The sequence below is a fragment of the Canis lupus genome, chromosome 15 (assembly GCF_003254725.2).
Source record: "Canis lupus dingo isolate Sandy chromosome 15, ASM325472v2, whole genome shotgun sequence".
Taxonomy (NCBI): Eukaryota; Metazoa; Chordata; class Mammalia; order Carnivora; family Canidae; genus Canis; species Canis lupus.
In genome coordinates, this window is record NC_064257.1 from 36339738 (window position 1) to 36364922 (window position 25185).

Consider the following 25185-nt stretch of genomic DNA (forward strand, 5'->3'; position numbering starts at 1 on the left):
TTTTTCATGAGACTGGTTAGTTTTTAGTTTCAGGATAATTTCTTAATAAGTTCTTAAAAAATATTATAGGGGTGCCTGGTGGCTCAGTCGTTGGAGCGTCCAGCTCTTGGTTTTGGCTCAGATCATAATCTTATGGTCCTGGGATTGAGCCTCTCATCAGGCTCCATGATCAGTCAGGAGTCTGCCCCTCTCATTCTCCCCCTTGCCTTGCTCCTTTCTCTCTCTCACAAATAAATAAATCTTTAAAAAGTCATATATATTTTATAGTAAGATATAGAGACATTTCACCAAATGCCTATGATTAACTTGGCTTGGAATTTTAGGTTTACTTTCAACTCGACGTTATTCTATAGATATTAAAATCAGTGGAGTCTTAACTAGGTTTCCCCTTAATGTAGAAAACTATTAATTTATCTGGAAAATGGAGGAACCCTGATGAATGATATATTTTCTACAGATACTTTCTAATTTCCTCCTTTTTATAGCTTCATTTATTTTTATTTTTCCCCTTTAAGTCATGAATATCTAGGTAATATAAAACATAGAAAATTAGAAACCTATGAGCAGGATTTTAGGATTTTAGGCAAATTACTTGGTCTCAATTTCCCTATCTCTTTTTTAAATTTTTTTTTAATTTTTATTTATTTATGATAGTCACAGAGAGAGAGAGAGAGAGAGAGAGAGAGAGAGAGAGGCAGAGGGAGAAGCAGGCTCCATGCACCGGGAGCCCGACATGGGATTCGATCCCGGGTCTCCAGGATCGCGCCCTGGGCCAAAGGCAGGCGCCAAACTGCTGCGCCACCCAGGGATCCCAATTTCCCTATCTCTAAAGTGGATATAAGATCCAATGTCATGTACTGGGTTATTGAAGTACTCAATCAAATAATGAGTGGGCATAATGGCTTGTTGAGAAAAAGAAATGGGGAATATCATTTATTTAAAAACTACTATGTGCCAGGTATTTAAAAATTCATTATTATGTTTATTATAATAACTAGTGAGGTAGTGGTATTACTTTCATTTTATAGTTGAGGAAAGTGAGATAAATATAATCCTTCCCCTGTCATTTTATTTGAGAAAGGGTGTCTCAGGGAGGTCATATAATTGAGTAACCCAAGGTTATTTGGGTAGCGGATGGTAAGCCTGATACCAGCACTTAACTTTCTACTGCTCCGTTCAGGTTCAAGGAAGTCATGTATTCAACCTCCAACAAGTTCTTCTAGAGTCCATGTTTCTGCTCTCTCTTCTCTGCCTAGGTTGTTGTTGCTCAGTGGGTCTTGATGATCAGTTAGGCAGTAGAGTTGTCTGTCAGTAATAGTGGTGGCAGGAGAATGAAATTCATACTTTTTTTTTCACTTTATATATAAATTAAACTCTGATAGAGTTGCCTTTTCTCTATGACCAAATTAAAAACAATAAGTCTACCAGGCAAAAGATAGTTATCCAGTTTTTAAAGCTTTTTAAAGAAGTCTCAACTCTTCTTTTTCCTCTCATCCTCCAACTGAATATTGCTATTCTCTCTACTCATCTGTTTATTGATGAATTATTTATTGTCTGTTTTGTCCTAGGTTCTGTGCTAGATGTCATTTCTTCTTTCTTTGAACTATCTTTTTTATCAATCTCATTACCACAACGATAACCTATATTTAGGTAACTTGGATTTACTGTTTCCTTTAGGGCTCCGATTGCAAGTTGAGGGAATCAGCCTGACTTGGGAGAATGCAGCCAGGCCCTGGGAAGACTGTGGTCCCCGGCCGCTGTAGGTCTCCTACCTTTGGTTCTCTGTGTACATCTGCTTCTCTTCTTCTTTTTCTCCTCCTAAAGACTGACTTTATTTACTTTTCTATCTCTAATGGAAAAATGGCAGCCCCTGCATTTTTATCTCTCTCAATTGCAGCTATAACAGAGACTGCCTGGCTAGCTCCTAACCTGGATTCTAGATTCCTAGGAAAGAGATTCTGAGTAGCCCACCAAATAAAATGAGTCTGACTTCTTTTTTGATGTTTGACTACTGACTTGTTTTTAAATCTCACCCCTCTTTTTACCTTTGGTTCCATACAAAGGCAGGCTGATTGGAGGTCTGTGAGCTCACCTTTGAAATTTAAATCTCCCAGGTGTCAGTAGCTTTTCTTATTCCTATCACTTCCTTCCCTTAGCCACTAATCAAGGCCCAACCCATTTCTTCCCAGGCCTGCTAGCGCCTGCCCAACACTCCCTAGGAGCCCCTTGTGTGAATAATAAACTTTCTCTGAAATTCTCATGGTGCATGTAGTGCCTTTAGCCTACAGCAGAACCACATTTTGTGTGGGGATCCATCTTTCTTTGCAGAGGGGGCTATAAAACATTCAGCTTGGGTCAGGCACTTACCCTGGGGCAGTCAATTGTGCTATAGTAGAATTGCTGAGTTTCCTCTTCTGTGGGTAGAGGGAAATTACCACAAAAAGAAGGTTTTAAAATTTATTTAACATGTTATTATTGTGCGCTTACTCTGTGCTACGCACTGCTCCAGGCTAGTGATTCTAAACCTTGAACGTGCGCCTTCAGTGCTGGTTAAACAGATTGTTGTGCCCTGCCACCAGTTTTTGATTTACTAGGTCTGGGGTAGGGCCCAGAATTTTACATTTCCAATAAGTTCCTAGGTGATGTTGATGCTGATGGTCCAGGGATCATACTTTGAGAACCACTGTTCTAAGCAAAGTGAACAAAATATCATAAGAGTTAGGTAATAAACAACAAACAAAGTAAATAAGTAAATTACCTAGCATGTTACAAGATAAATTCTATGGGAGGAAAAAGTAGAGTATGGCCAAAGGAATTAGAAGTGTGAAGTGAGCAAATGGAAGGTAGATCAGAGTATTAAACTGGGTGATCAAGGAAGGCTCATCTAGAAGGTGAGATTTGAGCAGAGACTTAAAGGAGGTGCAGGAGGGAGTCTCTGAAGTAAGAACATTCTGCATAAGAAGCTAGGGCAAAAGCTCTATGGTTTTCAGAAGCGTACCTGGTTATGTTTGATAAACAGCAAGGAGGCCAGTGTGGCTGGAGCAGAGGGACCCATGGGGAGTAAAAGTAATTGGTTAGAGAGGGAAAGGTAAGTAGGTGGATAGGGAGCAGATCATGACAAGACCTCTAGGTCGTTGTAAGAATTTTGGCTTTTAGTTTGAGTGAAATGGGCAACTGTTGGGGAGGTTTTGTTTTTGTTTTTGAGAAGTGGTATGACGTAATGTGACTTCTATTTTCAGAGGCTTACCCTGGCTGCTATGTTAGGAATAGACCATAATAGAGATGGGACGGAAGCAGAGGGACATATCTACTTCTGTAATCCAATGAGAGATGGTGGTGCTTGGCCAGTGTGATAGTAGTTGGTGTGGTGAGAAGTGGTCAGATTTTGGATATGTTTTGAAGAGGAGTTAAGAGTTCCTAGTGGAAATAATAAAATCAGAAAAATAAAAGATGACTCTAAGATATTTAGTTGACTAACTGGAAGGATAGGCTTGATATCAGCTGAGTTGGGGAATGCAATGGGTAGTGTAGATTTGGGGCCAAGGGAGATCAGAATTCATTTTGAGACATGTTGAGGTAAGATGTTTATTAGATATTCAGAGAGAACAATTGAGTAGTCAGTGAGATACATGAATCTGGAGTGTGGAAGAGAGGTCTAGAGAGGAGGAGACGATAGTAGTCATGTGACCATTAAAGACATGGTGCTGGATGATTTCACTGAGGAAATAAGTACAGATAGAAGAGAGGAAAGGTCCAGAGACTGAGCCCTGGGACATACAATATAAAGTGATTGAGGACAAGAGTAGGAGCTTGCAAAGGCAACTGATAAGGAATGTGAGGGAAAATAAAAGTCAAGTGTGGAGCTCTGGAAGCCACGAGAAGGTCATGTATCAAGGAAGAAGTCTCTACTGTACTTAATTATTTCATTAGTCTTCTAGTTCTTCTTTCTCATTTTAGCCTCACCCCCTCTAAAGTCTATTCAACTCACTACTACCAGGTCACCATCTTGTATCATGGCATTGCTCTGTTAACCTACAAAAACTGATGAATTTACAAACCTTAGTTTTATCATGTCATCTTTCCTTATTTTACAATGTTCACTAATTGAAAATGCCATTATTTTTAGAAGGACATATTTTAAGAAGAAAGAACATTCAATTATAATTTTACCCAACTCACATATCATTTGTTATTAATTTCCATGATACATATTAAATTATATGATGTTTTAGTGACCAGTAGGCTACCTCCTTCATTTAACCAATGCAGCCAGAGAAGTGACCTCCTCTACCACTCTAAGTCTTGGCTCTACCTTTTTTACTAAATATCTGTACAAGTTATTTAACTTCTTTAAAAAAAATTTTTTTTAAAGATTTTATTTATTTACTCATAAGAGGCACAGAGAGAGAGAGGCAGAGACATAGGCAGAGGGAGAAGCAGGGTCCCTGGGACTTAATCCCTGGAGCGAGCATCACTCTCTGAGCCAAAGGCAGACGCTCAACTGCTGAGCCACCCAGGCACGTCCCAAATTATTTAACTTCTTAATACCTCAGTTTCCTTATCTGAAAAATAGGAATGGTAATGGAGCTTACCTTATAAAGCTGTAATGGGGAGTCCTACAGTAATGCATATGAAGTGCCTGGACATCTTTAAATACTTCCACCTGATTTTCAAGGCCTTCTCAGATTGTTCCTGTTTTACCTGTCCATCATATTTCCTGCTTTTCTTCAAATTCTGACCTGTCTTTCCAGTCTCTCCTAAATGCACTATGGTGATTTTCATTATTGGACCCTTTTCAGGATCTGTCTGAACTATGCCCATCTGAACCTTATTCCTACCTGAGGGTTCAACTCAAGCCCTGACTCCTTTTTGAAGCCTTCATTTCTCCTTTTCTCAGCCTCCACAATTATTATGTTATTCTTTATGGTTTTTCTGGTGATTTCATGTGTTTTATGTCTGTAACTTGATTAGAATTTAATGGAGTATAAGGTCATTTTAAGCTTTGAAGAACCTATCCTTACAGTGCTTAGCACAGAGTAGAAACTTCATAAAACCTTACTGGTTGGTTGATTATGAGTGCAGAGTTGGCAGATTTAAAAAGTTCTGGCCCTGTAAGTTATTCCCTTGAGTGGAATATATTCTAGCAACATGTCATTTACATACTTAATTTAATGAATTTATTTGTACTTTATATCTTACCTGCTTCCATTAAGGATTTAAAGCAGCACATAACTCGTGATGAGATTTTATATTGTTGTACATATTTGAACAGAATGATTTTAAGAAATAGCTGTAAAGAAATGTGTTCTACTAAAAGAAATAGATAAGTTGAGGATTTTTCTTCTTGTAAGCTTCTGTTTTTACCAGTGCAATCAGTTATTTTGCCTAATGTTGAATGTGTTGAATTAAAAACATATCATGGCCTCTTGGAAGCATCTCGGTTTTATTTTTCACTCTTTTTAGCTGTGAACCCTTTGTTGCAAAAAGCTCTGAAAGTGTCAGTCTAAACCAGAAGAGAATGAAGTATATTTCATATTTTGGGTTTGGGAAATCTGATTGTTTCTCTTGGAACAGATTGTTCATTATAACAGTGTCTATAATAAATGGAGTGCACTGCTGAGATAGATGGAAATGAAATTAATTTGGCTCAGATGTGATCTTTGTTTTGCTTATGAGAATTTGAAACATCCTTACAGGGTTTCAAATTTCCATGCAATTTAGAAATAAAAGAGATTTCAAAATGTGCCTGCCTCCCTTGCCAGTGGCTATCAATACCTTACTATGGCTCTGTAGAACAAAACAACAAATGTGAATAACTGTGTATGAAACTAATGTGTGAGCAGACTGTCTCAAAATTCCTGTTTAAAAGATACATTTCACAAATAAAAATATTGCATAAAATAATGTACTCTTTGTTGTAGGTTGCCTATCAGATTGGTAACTATGAGGTGTCTAAGAAAGTTTTCTCACCAGTTTGGGATTATTTTGTTGCTTCACTACATCATGATGAACAGTCTGTTATTTGTTTAAGCAATATAATGACTATTACACAGAGAAGGTAATTAGAAATATTCTTTTAAAATATTAATGCTTATTGAGAATATGGATGTTGGGTGTGAAGCCTATAATTAATATTCAATTTCATGTTAAGATAGTCAATGTAAAACTATTTCTTTTTTTTTTTTTTTTTTTTTTTTTGCTTTCACAAATTTCACTTTTCTTTCTTTTTTTTTTTTTTTTTTTTTTATTGGTGTTCAGTTTACTAACGTACAGAATAATACCCAGTGCCCGTCACCCATTCACTCCCACCCCCCGCCCTCCTCCCCTTCTACCACCCCTAGTTCGTTTCCCAGAGTTAGCAGTCTTTACGTTCTGTCTCCCTTTCTGATATTTCCCACACATTTCTTCTCCCTTCCCTTATTTTCCCTTTCACTATTATTTATATTCCCCAAATGAATGAGAACATATAATGTTTGTCCTTCTCCGACTGACTTACTTCACTCAGCATAATACCCTCCAGTTCCATCCACGTTGAAGCAAATGGTGGGTATTTGTCATTTCTAATAGCTGAGTAATATTCCATTGTATACATAAACCACATCTTCTTTATCCATTCATCTTTCGTTGGACACCGAGGCTCCTTCCACAGTTTGGCTATAGTGGCCATTGCTGCTAGAAACATCGGGGTGCAGGTGTCCCGGCGTTTCATTGCATTTGTTGTAAAACTATTTCTAATAAGTGTTTTAATAAGCATATACATTCCAAGTTCTTGAGTTCCTGTTAGAAATTTCTTTGCCAGAGTCAGAAAAAGCATAGGAGACATATAGATGCATTCTGAATTTAAAGTAGTGAAGGCTATGGGACAAAGATACCAAATAATGACCAAGATAATGTTGGTTATTCTAGAAAACACAAATATGCTTTGGGGACTTTTGTAACAAGCAAGTTGGGGTTAAATTTATGGTCTGATGGGTGGGCTGTTAGGATAAGAAGGTTTTTCCTTTGCTTGAAGAGGCTCCCAGGATTAGACCATCAGCAACTGCAAACGGGTTGGTAGGAGCCATGTAAAACCACAGGCCATCCTTTGCTTTATGGCCATTTTTCCTTAAAAAGAAAAAAAAATTAAGAACAACTTCAGAAATGAGCATTAGTGATTTCAGGCTGTCTCAACAAGTTCAAAACAACAGTCTCTTTCACCTGCTTGTTAATGCCTGAAATGTCTTTAACAAGAAGATAAACCCTTTATTCCTCAAAGATAATGACTTTAAATGCACATGCTGGTTGAGGCAAGACTTTAATACTGCTTATTCACATAAAGGTATAATTCCATTCAATTAAACAAATGTAGACTTAGCATTATCCATGTACAAAAATGCTAGGTGCTATGCAGGATGGATTTGAGAGGCACTTTAGAAAAGGAAGACACAGAGCTTGGAAGCTTTTATGTGACATGGGGACAAGAGAGTAGAAGTAGTGAAGTTGACTCGGATTGCTGTTGTTACCTGACTGGCAAGCAGGCCTATAGTGTGTCCTAGGAGAATGAGAGAGTTGGGATAAGTTTTTGGAAGAGATAATGGATTTGATAGGAAATATTTTGAGTTTAGTTTTCCAGCAGGATGCCTTTGTGGATATGAGGTGCCCAGTAGATGGTTGAATATTTAGTACTGACACTTAGGAAAGAGGTGAAGGCTGGAGATAGATTGAGAAAATGTCCATGAGGTCATCATTGAAGTTTTGACGAGTGCTATCTCCCAAGGAAGAACTGTTTAGCAGAAAAGATAGAAACTGGAGTTGAATGCTGGACATTGCTTACACTTAAGAGGCTGAAGCAAGGAGATGGAAACAAGGAAGGGTACTGAAAATATTTTGTGCTGGTCTCAGCCTATCAATAACCAATGCTGTATCTGAACCAGCCCTTGTGGTTCTTCTTATGATTGCAAGACGCTCTTCAGCAATAACCATCTGGAAATTTTGAAAAAAATAAAAGTTTGTTACTTACAGGATCTGGAAATTACACAGCACACCTGGGGCCGCACAGCAAGGTCATAGGTAAAGAGAGAGAGACATCAGGGGCTTGGGGTTCTGCTTTTATTGAGGTCAAGGGTGCCTAGGATTTCATAGGCTCACTCTTTGTTGTTGAATTAAAAAAGTAAGAGTATATTTAAAGCAAGGGAACAGAAATAAACAAATGGCCCCAGTTGTCATGTATTGAAATCAACCAAGATTTCTAAAACAAAGGAGCCTCAGTGGGAGAGGTGGCCTGGCTCTTTATCTAGTTGTGTGACTGGCAATATCTTGATTAGAGAAAGCCATCTTTGAAGTGAATGCCTCTTTGAAGTAGATGCTTTGGCAATCAAAACTTAAGTCAGTCCCTTCCATTACAATAAAAAAAAAAAAAAAAGAAAGAAAGAAGAAGAAGACTCAACTATCATAACTTAATTTGTAAAAAGGAATAGTCCAGCAGGTGAAAGTCTGGAAAAGTATATTGCCAAGGGAAGTGAGAGTATGAGAGTATCACCCAGGAGGGACTGGTCCACAGTGTTAAATGCTAGTGCAAGGTCAGGCAGGGGCTTTGCTCCATAAGAAATGCTACAGAAAGGTTGGGTAGGATAAAAACTGAGATGAAGGCTTTTAAAATTGGCAGTTAGGAGGCCATTGATGAGTTCAAGAGGGCTATTTTTTTGTGGTGCAATGGGCCAGAAACCGTTTGCAGTTGGGTAAGAAGTGATTGAAAATGGAGAACTGGAATAAGCTAAGATCACTCATGCGAAGTTTGGTGGTAGAGAGGAGGATGGCAGACCCCTGGGGGTGGGGGGCAGGCTCAAGGAAAGCATGTTTGAGGGTGGAGAGGAAGGAGACAGTGGAGAGGGAGAAACTGAGGATACAAGCAAATTGCTGTGATAAGGACATCATGGTGGTAGAGCCAGGAGGATAGAGGAGCACGTAGGATGGAGAGCAGAAGGTTTAGAGCATTCGCTGTTGGGATTGTGAACAAAGAGACATGAGGAATAATGGAAGTGTTGCTGAAAAGGACTAATGACGAAGGTGATATCACATAATGTGAATTTGTCATAGAGCCCAATTCCTTGTGGCTAAGGCCTCATTGACTCATCTTTATTAACCCAAGGCCTAGAATAGTGTTTTCTATGTGGTAGGTATTTGGCAAACACTAGTTTGAATGGAAAAAAAATCAAATGAAGTTAATAAGTGAATAAGTGACTGACTATTGTAGCAGGGCTAAAAAAGCAGCCAGTGACATCTATGCAAGGGCAGGCAGACTGATTTAATGGCTTCAAATAGGGGTGCAGGATCTGTAGCATTAGAGAGGTCACTATTGAAATGACTGGCCAGCGTGTGAGTCTTTAGGGAAGGAAATGGAGCCACGAAAGGCAACAGCTTGGATGCATTGCCTACCTATGTGCAGATACTGATGATCATCATGTGAGTGAAGAGAGAGTCAGTATGAGTTGCAGGAATGAGAGAACTAAATTTCTCCTAGCAAATATAATTCCCACGTTTTTTTTTTTTTATTTTTTATTTATTTATGATAGTCACACAATGAGAGAGAGAGAGAGGCAGAGACATAGGCAGAGGGAGAAGCAGGATCCATGCACCGGGAGCCCGACGTGGGATTCGATCCCGGGTCTCCAGGATGGTGCCCTGGGCCAAAGGCAGGCGCTAAACCGCTGCGCCACCCAGGGATCCCAATTCCCACGTTTAACACGGTGGTGAAGCAGCTTGTCCTCAAGTATAAATTACTGATGTCACATCCTTCCTTGTTTTTTAGAAATGGAGGGTGGACCTGAAGCTTAGAAGAGAGAGTTTGCCATCAAGTAAAGCTGAGAGCAAGGAAGGGAATATTGGAAACAAAGAAGGAAGGTTGCAGATTTCACAGTTTTGCTAATGGTTGGCACTGTTGACTGCAATTTAGGAAAGATAATTAAAAATAATCCAAGAGTTATTAAGACTCTGCCTCCCTCCATCCTTCCCTCCCTGCCTCTTTCTTTCTTCTTTTTTTCTGTACCCATGGTGGCTCTTGCTATAGGTGATCCTTATTTCCACAAAGTTTATTAATTGAAATATTGGGCCTATTTTCCAAGTTTCTGAATATCTGTAGTGATTTCATGATATTGATAGAAAAGAAGTATATAAACTTCTTTAGAACGAGAACATTTTACTGATAGTTATTTTTATGTATTTGTGACACAATATGTCAGAAGCTTCATTTTCTTAGTTGTTAAACATAATCTTTAATTTTAATTTAAGCAGCAGTGTGAGAGAAGTTATTCCACAAATTTTTGCTGCTATTTTGGGATCACTGTGTAGATATTAAGAACAGATCAATCTAAAAAGGTGCATTTACCTGCTATATCATTTTATATGTATACCTGTAACATCATTTACTTTCTTTTGCAGATTACATTCAGATATTTTGGCAGAGACTTCTTCAATCCTCTTATACCTTTTTCTTAGAAATATTTTTGTAACAAGTGACATTAAAATTAAAGAAGAAAATCTTTTCTGTGATAATATTAAAGGCAATGAGATTTTCCCCTCTCAACAAGTAAGTAATCTAAAAATGACCAAAAATGTGCCAATTTCCCTTTATTTGTTTCTTGATGTTTCAAGTTCATGTTTTTTTGGGATTGCATATCCTGATTTGTGAATGGGCTGAGAGGTCATTTTACGATCATGCAGGTTTATTTGATATTCCTTATAGGTTTCATAGGACCAAGTTCATATATATTTTTTTCTTCTTTTCAATTTATTTTTTTTGTCTCTACAAAAGTAGTATAAATTTCAGATATTCAAAAAGTTATAATGTACAAAGTGAAATGCATCATAATCCTGTTATTACTAAAAATAACTCTGATTTTGTTTTCTTTGTTTTGTTTTTATCCCTGATATTTAAAAATATGCATAGGCAAGTTATTATTTTATAAAAATGACATCACAGTCTCTTTGCTATTCCACAATTTTCTTATTTAACATTTCTTATAATTTATTTTTTAAAAAAATTTGAGTGAGAGAGCAAGAGAGAGAGAAAACAAGTGGGGCAGAGAGGCAGAGGGATACGGAGAGGCAGACTCCCCACTGAGCAGGGAGCCCAATGTGGGACTCAATCCCAGGTCTCTGGAATCATGACCTGAGCTGAAGGTAGACACTCAACTGACTGAGCCACCCAAGTGCCCCTATAATTTATCTTGAAGATATTTTCATGCAGATACATATCAATTTATCAAAAAATTTTTTTACAGTTCTCAGTTTATTAATTCTCTCATGAAATATCTGCACAATCAGCACAAAGTCACTGCAGAATCTTTACTCCTTCCGTTGTCCATTCTACAGCTCACTTTGTTGCCAGCACCAGCATTGGTTTTTTGCAGTCCTGCTGATCTTCTTCATTCTGTTCTTGCATTCCTTTCCCTGTTTTCTTGAGGTCTTCTTCTTCTCATACAGGCCATGTCTTGCAAGTCTGTGTTTGAGTTCATTATTCTTTGCATAATCCAGGGAATCATAAATCATGCCAAAGCTAATTGTCTTGCCACCACCCAAATTGGTTCTAAATCTAAATATAAAGATGACATCTGGTGTGATCTTGCCTATTTTGGCTAGTTTCTCCTGTGTTTCTCTCTTAGGTACTGTTGCCTTTCTGGGGTGAAGAACGTCAACGAGTATTTGTTTTCATACTAAAGTGTTTTTCATTTTAATACTGCATTCCTGAATAGAGGCAGGAATGTAACCTATCTCCTACTGCTGGATTCTCAGGGTGGCTATAAACATTGCTGTATGTACATCTACAACCTTCAACTCTTAACATCTCGCTTTTAAAAACAATCCTTTGCTTTATTTTTTCATTCTAGATTGAACATCACTCTTCTTTCTCCCTCTTCCTTTTTCCTTCTTTAGAAGGAAATCTTAGGCACATCGAGGTTTTTTTTCAATGTATTTGTTTTTTACAGTTGCTTTTTCCTACCCATGCATTTATTAATTAATCAACCAATAAATTGTTACATGAGACTTTGCCAGTGTCTTTGGATACAAAAATGAAAAAACAAACAAACAAGCCATGGCCCTTTTGTCCAGGGTAAGTTCACAGTCTTACAGAGCCCAAGCACTTACAAACAACATCCTGTTCATACTATGTTGCCTTTATAAAGACCATCTTTAAGTACTTCAATGAATTTCAGAATGCTGGGTTACCATTCTACTAAAAATTTACTCCTGGAAATTTCTGGTTGCCACTGATAAATTTCTTTGTATGTAATTTTGTATGTATATATAGAAAAACAGGGGCACCTGAATGGCTCAATAGGTTGTGTCTGACTCTTGGTTTTGGCTTAGGTCATGATCTTGGGGTCGAGGGATGGAGCTTCACATCGGGCTTCATTTTCAGAGGGGAGTTGGCTTCCCTCCCTCTCCTCCCACTCGTGTGCTTGCTCTCTCTCTCTCCCTCATATAAATAAAAACTAAAAAAAAAAAAAAAAAAAAAAAAAAGAGAGAGAAGAAATATAGTGAAATCTTCCTTCGGGAAAGGGAAGGAAAAGTAGGATAGGATCTCTACTTTTATAAAGTAGCATTTAATCATAATTTCTATTTTGCTACCATTTTTATTTAAGTAGCAGAAGTATAATAGAAGATTAATTTGGTCTACTGAAAATTTACCATTTTTTTTTTCACAAATCCCGAAAGAAAATGGGACTTTGTTAGTCAATGGGGGCAAAATTAGAGACAAATATTTTAATTATGATTTGTTACAATTTATGTTTTGAAAAAGCTTGATTTTTTTCTAACATTAAAATATAGCCAAGTTTTATTTTTTAATTTTTAAAAAATTTTTAAAAAGATTTTATTTATTCATGAGAGACACACACACACACAGAGGCAGAGACACAGGCAGAGGGAGAAGCAGGCTCCATGCAGGGAGCCTGAGTGGGATTCAATCCCAGGTCCCCGGGATCACACCCTGGGCTGAAGGCGGCGCTAAATCGCTGAGCTACCTGGGCTGACCAAATATAGCCAAGTTTTAGTTTTACCTAAAAATTTAAAAAGATTGGTCCTTTTTTCATTACTAGTGGTATTTGTATTATTTATAAAATGTTCTGAAGTTTAAGTCTAAGGTTGTCTTATCTATACATAACATTGTTGTGGAGTTAGAATTGTTCTTGAATTTAGATTTTCTTCATATCAACATTTTAACATACTAACATGTTGTTAAGCCACAAGGATCACATTTCCTACCCTTTCTTCTCCTTAGAGACACATTGGTGAAGCACTTGATGTTCACTTTGAGTAACAGTATCTGTTTCTTTTTTTTTTTTTTTTTACAGATTGCTAGATTAATTGAATGTGAGAGAATATTAGTGGCATTGGAACTTAGCAACTACCTAAATGATTCCAATTATGCCCTTCAAGCTGTGACTCAATGTTATGGCCTCCTTGTTCCTATAATCTACCACAATATTGTTTTGGTACCTGTCATACAGGTAAGCATATTTATCCCCCCAAATAAGGATATTTTTACAAAGGAAATTCAACAATGCATCTTAGAAAAAAAAAAACAACAATGTATCTTTTGTAATGTACAAATAGGTCAAAGACAGGTGTAAAATTTCATGAGTTAACTGAAAAACATTTTAATAACTTAAATTATGTCTGGACAAACATAAATAAGGACTAAAATGTATTTCTCTGAAAACATTCAGCCCCATTGCTATCCATGTTTAAACATTGACAATCTGCTTTTCTAGTTTTTTTTTTAAGTCATTTCAATTTTTATGCTTGTGTAATGTTAGAAACAGCATTATTTATTCAAAAACATATTGTTAAAGTCATCATCTGGGAAAATAATTGGTAGATGACCCAAGAAAAAATATTTGGTTTCTTGGTGATTGAGGAGTTGGAATTTATGGAAAAAGAGTAGGTGAGAGCTGGCTGAAGAGATTATATTAGTTGTCTCTTCTTCCTAACAAATCATTGTAAACTTATTGGCTTAAAACAATACATACTTACTATCTCATAGTTTCTGTGGGACAGGAGACTGGATATGGGTTGGCTGAGTCTTCTGTGGAGGGTCTTATCAGGCTGAAATCGAGGTGATGGCCAGAGCTGTGATCCTACCTGAGGTTGCAGAGCCTCTTCCAAACTCACTGGTTGTTGAGAACTCATTTCCTTGTGCTCAGGTGATAGGAGGTCCTTAGCTCCTAAAGGCTCACCACCAGTCCCCTGCCACATGGTCTTCTCCGTAACATGGCAGTCTGCTTCCTCAAGACCAGCAGGAAAGTCTCCTCTAGTATGCACAAGGAGGAGTCTCATATAACAAGATAGTCATGAGCGTGATATTCTTACCATATTTGCAGGTCCTACCCACACACAAGAGAAGGGATTATATAGGGCTTGTACACCAGGGGGAAGAATCTTGTGGATGGTTGTAAAATTCTGCCTACCACAGGGAACTAATGAGAGAAGTAAGGTTTCACTGTTTATCTTTTAGAAAGTTTTCACCATCATCGTTATCATTATCATCATCAACTCAGATTTTTTTAATTCACCATTGAGAAAACTAATAGGCTTGGGTAACTTAACAAATACTTGCCTTGGTGTGGCTATACTGGAGCATAGATGTGCCTCCTTCTCCCACATCCCCACATTTAGGAGTTCAGTTGCTTAGGAGATCTGCCTCCAGAATCCAAAATCTAGACTCATAGTTGGCAGCTTTCCATGTCATTTGTAGATAGATTGTAGAACAGCATTCTCAAGTGTGGTGTATGCTTCCTCGAGAACCCAAAGGCATTTATTTGGCATTGTCCTTTCTTCTTAGAGGTGAGAGATGCCAGATATCAGACCTACATGGGAGGGAGTGTCTCAGCATTCCCCAAATAGTACATTAATGTGGCAGTTTCCCGAATCTTCACAGGGTTTATTTCAACCCTCCAGAGGGCACTTGCCATTTCTTGCTTTTAATTTCGATTAACATATTATTGATGTAATGATCTAATGTTTTGTTTTTGAGAAATGCCCAGAGAGTTCAGTTCATTTCTTGAAATATGTCAGAGGCTGGGAGGATTATCACTGCCCTGGGGAAAGATGCTGAATACGTACTTTTGTCTTCCCAGTATGAATGGGAACTTCTTCTGGTTCTTCCCAGTTGAATAGAAAAGAAAACATTAGCCATAGCAATGCATAGTTTTTTAGTGTCCTCTTGCAAGGATACCACATTGGGACCAATATTTGCAACCAGTGCTCAGTTGGTCAAGTTCAGGATAATCCACTGTCATCCTCTTGCACCCCATTGATTTAGGGTGCCTTTTGCTATAGGTGAGAGAGTGGACTTTTGAGGAGAAGCCTCAAAAAAAAAGTTCTAATAAATTGTATTGTTTAAAATAGGAAAAGTGAGTGGAATGCAAGAGGAGATACTAGAAATAGGCCTCAATATGTATGAGAATATGTGACAGAATTGGCATCCACTTCAGCAGGAAGAGACTGGATATTTTTAGTAAATGCTGGTGAAACCTCTGGATATTCATCTGAAAGAAAATAGAGTTTGACACCTATATCATACCGTATATAAAAAGTTCAGATGTACTAAAGACTTAAATGTAAAATAAAGCAAAAAGTTAAGGGAAAAAAATCCCAGGTTACATGTATAATCCAGGGTTGTAGAAATCCTTTTTAAGCAAGACAGACCACTTAGAAATAATAAGAAAGATAAGAACTATTGACAATATTTATGGCAACCTATGTGTGACAAAAGGGACCATAACAAAGATAGTAGAAAATTTGTGGATTTGGAAAAAATATCTAACAACGATATTTATATATATAGTACTAACAAGTCTTACAAATTGACAACAACTTAATTTAAAAAAATGTCCACAGGATATGAATAGGCAGTTTACAGGAGAGCAAATTCAAGTGGCCAAGAACCATGAAAAGATGCTCAAACTCTGAATATCCTTAGACATACACATTAAATGAACAATATAATATTGCTGACAGAATTGAAAAGATCTGTGTAACTCTTCTTGCTCGTGACGATGTGGGGCAAAGGCATTCTCATTCATTGATAGGGAACATGTGAATTACTGTAGGCTTTGGGTTTTGGTAAAGCAATCTTAATTTTAATTAAACTAAATCTAATTTTAATTAAAAATTAAAAACAAATATACTTGACACACACTTGATACTAATCCTTCTATTAGTAATTTATCCCATAGAATAAAATCACCAGTTAGTAAGATGCTATTCCTAGTTCCACCCCTCAGTTCCCAGATCCGTGTGTTCTACCTACTGGGGACCCAACACCAAGTAATTGTCATTGATATAGAGTGTATACTTTGCCCTGGAAAATGGTGCTTCATCCTCACGAGGTAACATCTCAAAGCTGGTGCTGAAATTGCCACTCATATTGGCAACTAAGCATGTACAAGGGTGTTTCTTGTGGCCTTCTTGGTGGTGACAAAAAAAGCTGGAGACAAAGACAAAGTGCAGTAGCCGGAGGATGGCCAGTATACTAGATTGTAAAATGTCAGCTGTAAAAGTGTGTGCAACATGGGGATTCTGGAAATGGCTGAATAAATAATGGTTGTTGCACGCTAAATCATATAATGGCAGTCATTGGAAATAATGAATTTGAACTATACCTGTAGACTTGGAGGAATTTTTCACAAGACATGGTTGAAACAGAAATGCATAGTTCAAGCAAGTGTTTATGAATTCCATTTTGTGACATAGCATTATTTAACATAACATTAACCCTCCCTCTATGTATACTTGAGTATTTGTGTGTGTGTGTGTGTGTGTGTGTGTGTGTGTGTGTGTGTATACATACAAAACTACTAAATTGCTAACATGATTTGGGGATATGGTATAGTGTGAGCATGCCTTCTGAGAATCTCTACTTTCCCACCTTCTTTGCCTTCTTTTCTCACACTTACCCTCTCCATGACCTGGAAGGCTCATTCCCAGTGGCTTGTCTTGGAGGCTAAATCTGCTGGTTCAGGCTGTGCGGCAAAGGCAGTCTGCTTAGGGGTGGGGTTGGGTAGTGATGGGGAGGAATTAAAGAAACATTCCAAATACTCATAAGTGTACAGTAATGATAATAATATTGTTAGAATGGTGGCTTGTAGCAATTAGTGTGCCTACAAAAGACCAGCATCCATACGTTAACTTGTCTTTTGATAATCTGGATGATTAATAGATTGATGCAGTCTCAGCCCTGCTTTTCTGACAATAATGTTACTCAGAACAGTGCAAGAGTATTGAAAGGTAAATTTAATTATCTAGCTCTTGATCAAATTCAGGATCACATAATATGAGGTGGCATAAACACCAATATTTATGGGATATGGGATATGAATGCTTGGTTGTAATTTTAAAGGAAACTATTATTTCAATTACCTCGTATCACCATGTATTTAATATGGTACATCTTTCTCCAAATGGTTTTTTAAGGTCCTCGTAAGACTGGATGTGCCTTTAGTGCTTTGTGTATGTAATATTCTGCCTATATTTTTTTATGACACTTGTCAAAATGTGCTGTTTTGTAATCTTTGTATACTTATTTTATCCTCTTCTCTAGTTTTCAAGTTACTTTAGATGAGGGACTCATCTGAAATTGAATGTATTAATTTTATCTCAAAGTGCATTCTTATATAAATAAGTAATTTATTGACAATTACTGATAATAATAAAATTTGGTTTAAAACTTTAATGATTTGAATAGAGCATTTCCTAATGAGTGAGGGTAATGTTTTCAACAGAAACTATTGTGCTTCTATTTTTTAGATCTTGATAAAGTGTGTAGTGGTTTTGCAAGGATTACCAAATATCATCCACTCAAAGAAACATACTGCAAGTTTTGAAAGTGTACAACACATGATAGCTTGTTGTATCTTCTACATAATAAAGGTATTTATCTCATTCTTTGTCTAGTGCCATAGAATTTAGGAATAGCAATGATTTAGAAAGCTAAATTACTTTTATTACATAGAATACTTTAAAAAATAGTACCCACAGTGCATTTTAGATCAAAAGTTGCCTGAGTAGGTCAGTTGGTAAAGCCTGGAGGGTGTCTCTTAGGCCAAGAGAAGGATTGGGAAAGAGTGCATTTTGTGGGACCTCATTCACCTTGGAAACGAGAAAGAACCAAGAGCCCAGAGGCTGATAGGTAAGTTTATTTAATTTTCATTGCTTGGCTCAAAGACCAGCATTGCCTGTTTCTTCATAGGCTTTAGTTGACTGAATCCAGGGAATTTCCTCAAAGAAGGGCCATATCTGCCTGCCTGTTTTATATGGTCCTCACAGGACCTTTTGTGATTTGGTCAGGGGTCTGGAAGAACGCTGCATGGGTGGGCTGACTCGATCCATCTGTTAGGACTTCAGTTTGCTTCAGCAAAGGTCTGGAAACAGAGAGGCCTTTTCCTTCTATCTTGGCAAAAAAGTCATGATTGCTAGCTGTTTATGGCCTGACCTCAGGGGCAGAAAATTATATCTTTCCATTGCTTACTGGTTTACCACTGCATCTTTAACCTTGTCTGTGCAGAGACTGAGCGAGGGTAGCTATTAGCTAGCATAGAATGGAATTATCTAGAGATAAATTCAGAAGGCAGATCCAGAAGTCCTAACATGAAATAAAGAGTTCTGGAGGTAGGAAATTAAAAAATGGACAATAGTTTTCCTCAGTCCTAGACCGATTAATTTAAGAACTTGTGTCTTGACACTTGGTGGTGAGCTTCTTGAAGTCCAAGGATAAAGAAATATCCAAAGTTTTGGAACAGGTTATTTGCAATGGAAAGAGAATCTATTAGCTTCAGACTTTATCAGCAATACTAGAAGCTAAAATACTGGAGCAACATTTGTAGAATCCTGAGGGGAGAAGACTGAGTTCCAAAAGCTAATAACCAGGAAAGCTATCATTCCTTTGTCAGGGCAAAATAAACATTTTTCAGGAGTTCAGGCATTTAAAAAATATTCTGCCAATGTACTTATCTGAGGAAAACACTTGAGGAAATATTCTATCAAATGACAGTTGGTTCAGGAGAGAAAGCCCAAGGTAGGGAAAGACAAAAAGGAGCCGAATAATGGGAGCAATGAATCTTGCAATATATGTATTATTAAAATTAAATAGGTAATAATGAGGTGATGTCGATTTTGTAATATAAATGCTAACTAGGAATTCTTGAAATAGAAGTGTTAACTTTGAAAGAAGAAGCTTATTAGTAACCTAGAACTAAAACTTTTATCTTGTTTGGGGTCAAGGGCGGGGAGACCAGATAGAAATTCTTGGTGCATGGTTTTGTGTTTTAAAAAATACATGTAATATAAAATTACTATTTTCTATTGATAGAATATATGTATTTAAAGACGATTCAGGAATGAGTTGCCATGTGCAGTACTTTTAAAGCACAGTAGCATTTCTAAATTGATAAGAAGGAAAAATAAAGAGAGGAATGACAGGGAGGAAAAATGGCTAATTCAGCAAAACTAAGAAAAAGGAAGAAGAGATATAGTATTTAAGAGAGAAGGAATACAATCAAGATAAAGCCTTAAAACAATGAGACAAATACTGGTTGAAAATAAATGGATAAACAGAGGTACTGGGAAAATACAAACACAAATAAAGAAGGAGTAGCTGTTTTTATACCTGAAAAAGAGAAGACAAGGCCCCAAATATTAATCGGGACAAAAAAAGACATTGTATTAATTTTCTTCAAGTCTGTTTTGTCTTATCATACTTCGCTGCTTCTGGTAGGCATCTGGTCACTTTCTGTCTTAGGACAGTGTCATTGTCAAGATTAAAGATCAAGTCTGAATTAAAACAAAACTTGAATTTTTTACAACAGCAAATTAAAAAAGAAAGGCAATTAGATTAAGTAAAAATACTACAAAGGCATTTGATAGCACTTAGTAACCTTTCCTAGAAAAATTATATGTAAGTTATGAATGGAGTCTATTGAACAATGATAAAGACTTTACCAAAATTTTATAGCAAATACACTAAATGGCAATTTTCTGAAACTGTTTCCTTAAAAATCAGGTGTAGGAGATGCTTTTTTTTTTTTTTTTTAAGATTTTATTTATTTATTTATGAGAGGCACACAAAGAGAGGCAGAGACACAGGCAGAGGGAGAAGCAGGCCCCCTGCAGGGAGTCTGATGTGGGACTCCATCCCAAGACCCGGAGATCACGCCTTGAGCCAAAAAGCAGATGCTCAACCACTGAGCCACTCAGGCATCCTGAGATGCTGACTCTTAAGAGTGTGATTCATTATTTGTAGAGATTTTATCTTATGCAGTAGATAAGGATATGAAATAAGTTTACAATATTAAAAAAGTATAATTCATCTGTAATTGTAGAGGTCTCAAAAACTCATGAGAACCTAGTTTAAAAAAATATTAGAATTAAAAGAAAAAGAATTTGTAAAAATGATTGTGAGATGCGTAAAACTTTATTTTTTTACTACTAATAGTAGCCAATTAGAAATGGAGAGAGGAAAATATACCACTAATAATGTGCAATATTTTAAGACACATTTTTACTAATATGTGGAATTTAAGAAACTACACAGATGAACATAGGGAGAGGAAGAAAGAAAAGGGAGGCAAACTGTAAGAGACAGTTAACTATAAAGAACAAACAGTATTTTCTGGAGGAGAGGTGGTCAGGGGGATGGGTGAAATTAGGTGATGGGTTTTAAGGAGGGCACCAGGTGTTGTGTGTAAGTGATGAATCACTAAATTCTACACCTGAAACTGGTATTCCACTGTATGTTCATTAACTAGAATTTAAATAAAAACTTGGAGAAAAAAATACAACATTTTAAACCTCCAGAGTGCTAAAAGATCCAAATGAAAGAACCAAAATCTTACTGAAGGGCACAAAATAAGATCTGAATATCTGAATATATGGCAGGCCATGCCAAGTTCCTGAATAGGTAGACTTACTGTCACAGAAATATAAATCCTTCCAAAAATAGTATTTAAATATAATACAGTTCTAAAAATAAATAAATAAATAAATAAATACACAGTTCTAATTAGAATCCTAATGGGGGTTCTCTGAAATTGATTAGAATAATTTAAAAGTTGTGAGTAGATAACTAAAATTTATTATAAGGTTACTTCATTTAAAAAAATGGTGTTAACAAAGTAGTGGGCAAATAGTTCAGAGGAATAGAAGAGTCCAGGAATAGCCAGGCAGCCCCAGGTCTATAGAAGAACTTAATATATGACAAAGGTGGCATGTGGATTTATTGGGAAAATGAAAATATATTAAGATATTTTATTTAATAAAAGGTGCTGGCATCATTGACTATTCATCTGAAAACAAAGCCAGAGTCCTGCCTCCTATCATAAACAAAATAAAGACATATGGATATTTTCATGGCTTTGAAGTCAGAAGAGACTCCTTTTGCAATAGGGCATAAAATTCAAAAGGTACACAGAAAAAGATAAACCTGATAAAAAGATAGATTACATGATAAGTAAAAAAAAATTTTTATGACAAGACACTAATAACAGGCTTAAAGGCAAATATTTAAAAAATATTTGACAGATATTTGATTTTTAATGTGGCCTTTAGGGAGTAATCAATGAGAAAATATGAAGTAATGTTACAGTTTAGGAAAAGAAGAATCAGATTTATCTTTAATTATGAAGGATCTATTTCAGTCACTTTAAAAAGTGGGGTAGTGAACAGGTACCAGATTATGAATGGCCATCTCATGAGGTAAGGGAGGAGCCATTCCAGGGTTTTAAACCTGGAAATGATGAATTTGCGTTTTAGAAAAAAGAAATTATTTTGGGGGCACAACAACTAATAAAGTGAGATAGAACCTGAGGTAGGGAGTGAGTTAGAAGGTGAGAGATGATAAACTGAACTATGGCAGTCCCTCCTTATCTGCAGTTTTGCTTTCCATGGTCAATTCCATTCGGGAAGCAGTTGGCTGTCCGTCTAATGAGTTGTCAGAAGGCCAGTAGTAGCCTAACATTTTATTACAGTACATTGTTATAATTGTTCTCTTTTGTTAAAGTTTTTGTTCTTAACCTCTCACAGCACCTAAGTGATAAATTAGACTTTATCATGGGCACACACGTATAGAAAAAAAAAACACAGCATATTAGGATTGGTACTATCTGTGGATATAGGAGAAGGCAGGCGGCAATGAGACCCTAGCACATGTGGGAGGAATGAGTCTGGGCAGGAGATTGACCTCTTTAACAGGAGGGTAGGATGGATGGTTGTAGTTACAGGTAAGCATGTAGGTAGATTTCTGGACAGGAGATAAATTACTTTCCTTACATTTCCCCTGTGAAAAGAAAGCAGGGGGGGGGGGGAGAGAGAGAGAGAGAGAGAGAGAGAGAGAGAGAGAAGGTGGGAAGTAAGGGTGGGTTTCAGAGAGAGAGAGAAGGTGGGAAGTAAGGGTGGGTTTCAGAGACGGAGAAGAATGGGAGATTTTGCAAGAACCCCTGTGGAAGATGGGAGAGACTACTGACCTGGAACAAGAGACCAGCATCTGGGGCCTACTGCATGTTGAAGTCCTCAAATTCACATGCCTTGTCTTTCAGCTTCGGGAGATTTTTCTCTCATAGCACACAGCAGCTTGGGGCTGGCCCTGTATTGCTTTACCTGCCAGCCACAACTCCACTAGCTCTTCCCCACCCCCAACCTGAAGAATATAGTGAGAGATTATTGTAGGAATGACCCTGAATGTGTTCTGGATATTTGTAAAAACTAAAGTGTGTATCAGTGTCAGGATTTTAATATTAGAGCTGGTTTTGTCCCATAGTGTTACACTAAGAATTGCCCTTTCAGAAGCTTCCTCCAGCCTGACCAATAGCCCCAGAGCCCTGGCCTTGCCTCGAGTCCCAGACTTTAGGTGTTCATTTTTTTTTATAAACACATTTTTGTGTGGATTTTCTGTTATGACATGGAAAGCCCAATCAGTCTAATGGCTCTGGGTTTTTTTCCTCTGTTTAAATCATTGGTAACCTTTTCAGATGGCTCAATCTTTCTTCTTTAGGCAGCACTATTTTTTCTAAAAGTTGCCAGAATTCCAAATAAAGTGCCACTTCTGAAAAGTGTCATCCTAAATGTTTCATTATTTTTTGCATTTAAAAAATTATTATGCTCAACATCTGGCATAGTCTTTTTGTTTCTGTTTACCATTTGGTTTGTTAGTAGAATTGATTCTCTATTTTTCTGTTGATTGGAGAATTCTTGATCATTTATCATTTTCTACTGGCATATTAAAACAAGGGAAAAGATTACACAGTTCTTTCTAGTTCTCTCTAAGCCTTGGATCCAAGTATGTCAGAGAGCAAAGTTGAAAGGAGCGGAAGTATTGGCTCATTTTGGCTTTCTAATAAAACATACTCTCTCACATCCATTTTGTAGAGACTGAACTCTTGCCTGACATTCAAGGCCCTGCTTGACCTAATCTCATCTGCCTTTTCAACCTTTATTTCACCATTTTCCTTCCTACACTTGGTCTCACAGTCAGTATTAGTTTAACACTATTGCCTGGTTTCTCAGGAGTATTTCCAGTTCTTAGCACTCTGCATCAGGTAGGTATTATCAGATTTATGCAACCACTCATATATATATATCCTTTCCCTGCATGGGGAAAGGATCTTAAGTATAACTTAAGTTGTTGTTACTTATACGTATAACTAAGCTAATCCGCCTGATAGAACAGACCGACCTACATCTAACAAATTCCTACGAGCTTATTTATACTCTTAGAGAATTGCCCTGTGGAATTCACCATGAATGTGTCCCCTTTATATGATGCTTTGCTCCAGAGGGCATATGGAAATTACATTGCTGGCCAGGGAAACTTTTCCTGCTAGAGCCCAGGTTTTAATGACCAGGTAAAGCTATATAAATAAGGTGGGCAAGTTGTTCTGAGAGATGCCTTAGGGGTACAAAGGCATAAAGTCATGAAACCACGGGGAATGTCAGAATTTATATTCTGCTCAGAATTTATATTTTGTAAGCTTAAAGTACAAGGAAATGAGTGGTTTACCCCAGAGAAGTAGGTAAGGGCCTGGCTAGAAAAGGCCGAAGAATAGAAATTCATAAGGAATTATGGAGGAGAGGGGCTCCCCTTTCTCTGACTGTAATGTCTGTTTTCCCATAGGGTTCACAGAGAATCTGCTCACAACAGCTTATCTCTGGTCCAGTCCACTGCCAGATGTCTTTTAAATCATTTACTGATATAACTACTCCCCCCAACCCAGGACATTCTGATGTCAGTACTTGTCCATTTCACATCATGGGAGGTGGTGGTTATGTGGCCTTTTTAGAATGATTTTGTTTTAACATGGATCTTTTAAGTTGGAAATAGTTTCCTAATTGTTAACTTCCTACACCAAAATATACGTGGCTATGTGTCCCAGAAATATGGGGAATTCTGATAAGATAATCTTGTTATCTATCCTTTGTTTAAAGTAATGGAATCATGCAGTTTTAATTGTAGGGCAATAGGATCTGGAGGTAAGCTTCCAGTTTCCTTAACAAAATCAGGGGAAGTCTTCGACCCAAAACATGAATGAGACTTTGGACTTTATGAAAGATGGTGGGTGATACTTGAAAATAGACAAGTGTTTCCAACAGGGATAATTAAGAAATATTTTTAATTAGATTCTGCGTTCATGGAAAGAGTATGACCTGGCAGTAATGATTATAAATTATGGAAAAAAGATGTTGGACATCACATCAGGGTGTAAATCTCTATTTGGTATGACTGACCAAGAAGAAATGCAGGAGGAGGTAATTGATTTTTGTTTCTCATCTTAAAATGTATACTTATTTGAGTCTTTGAAGGGTCATATAGTATTAGCAAACATATTAGAAAATTGATGTTTTATTTTTATTTTTATTTTTTTTAAATTTTATTTATTTATGATAGTCACAGAGAGAGAGAGAGAGGCAGAGACACAGGCAGAGGGAGAAGCAGGCTCCATGCACCGGGAGCCTGACGTGGGACTCGATCCCGGGTCTCCAGGATCGCGCCCCGGGCCAAAGGCAGGCGCCAAACCGCTGCGCCACCCAGGGATCCCGAAAATTGATGTTTTAAATTTATCATGTTTATATAAACAAAAAATGACTGAGGGCCTTCCCTACTTAAAGAAATCCCTGCTAGAGTACTGAAGAGCCCTCTCTCACCAGTACTGATCATTA

General features: G+C 37.2%; 1 protein-coding gene across 13 annotated transcripts in view; it reads left to right on the top strand.

Moving 5' to 3' along the window:
- The window catches only part of CFAP54 (cilia and flagella associated protein 54), a 291046-nt gene that overhangs the window by 91387 nt on the left and 174474 nt on the right, over positions 1-25185 (top strand). For all 13 annotated transcript variants that reach the window (XR_003133016.3, XR_003133013.3, XR_003133014.3 and 10 more), the window contains 5 exons: positions 5922-6058; positions 10417-10564; positions 13332-13487; positions 17788-17910; positions 24646-24774. Coding sequence is in view for 9 of the 13 variants with exons in the window: in XM_025438907.3 (XP_025294692.3) it covers positions 5922-6058; positions 10417-10564; positions 13332-13487; positions 17788-17910; positions 24646-24774 (693 nt within the window). In the remaining 4 variants the exon portion in view is untranslated. The remainder of the gene's footprint in view (positions 1-5921; positions 6059-10416; positions 10565-13331; positions 13488-17787; positions 17911-24645; positions 24775-25185) is intronic.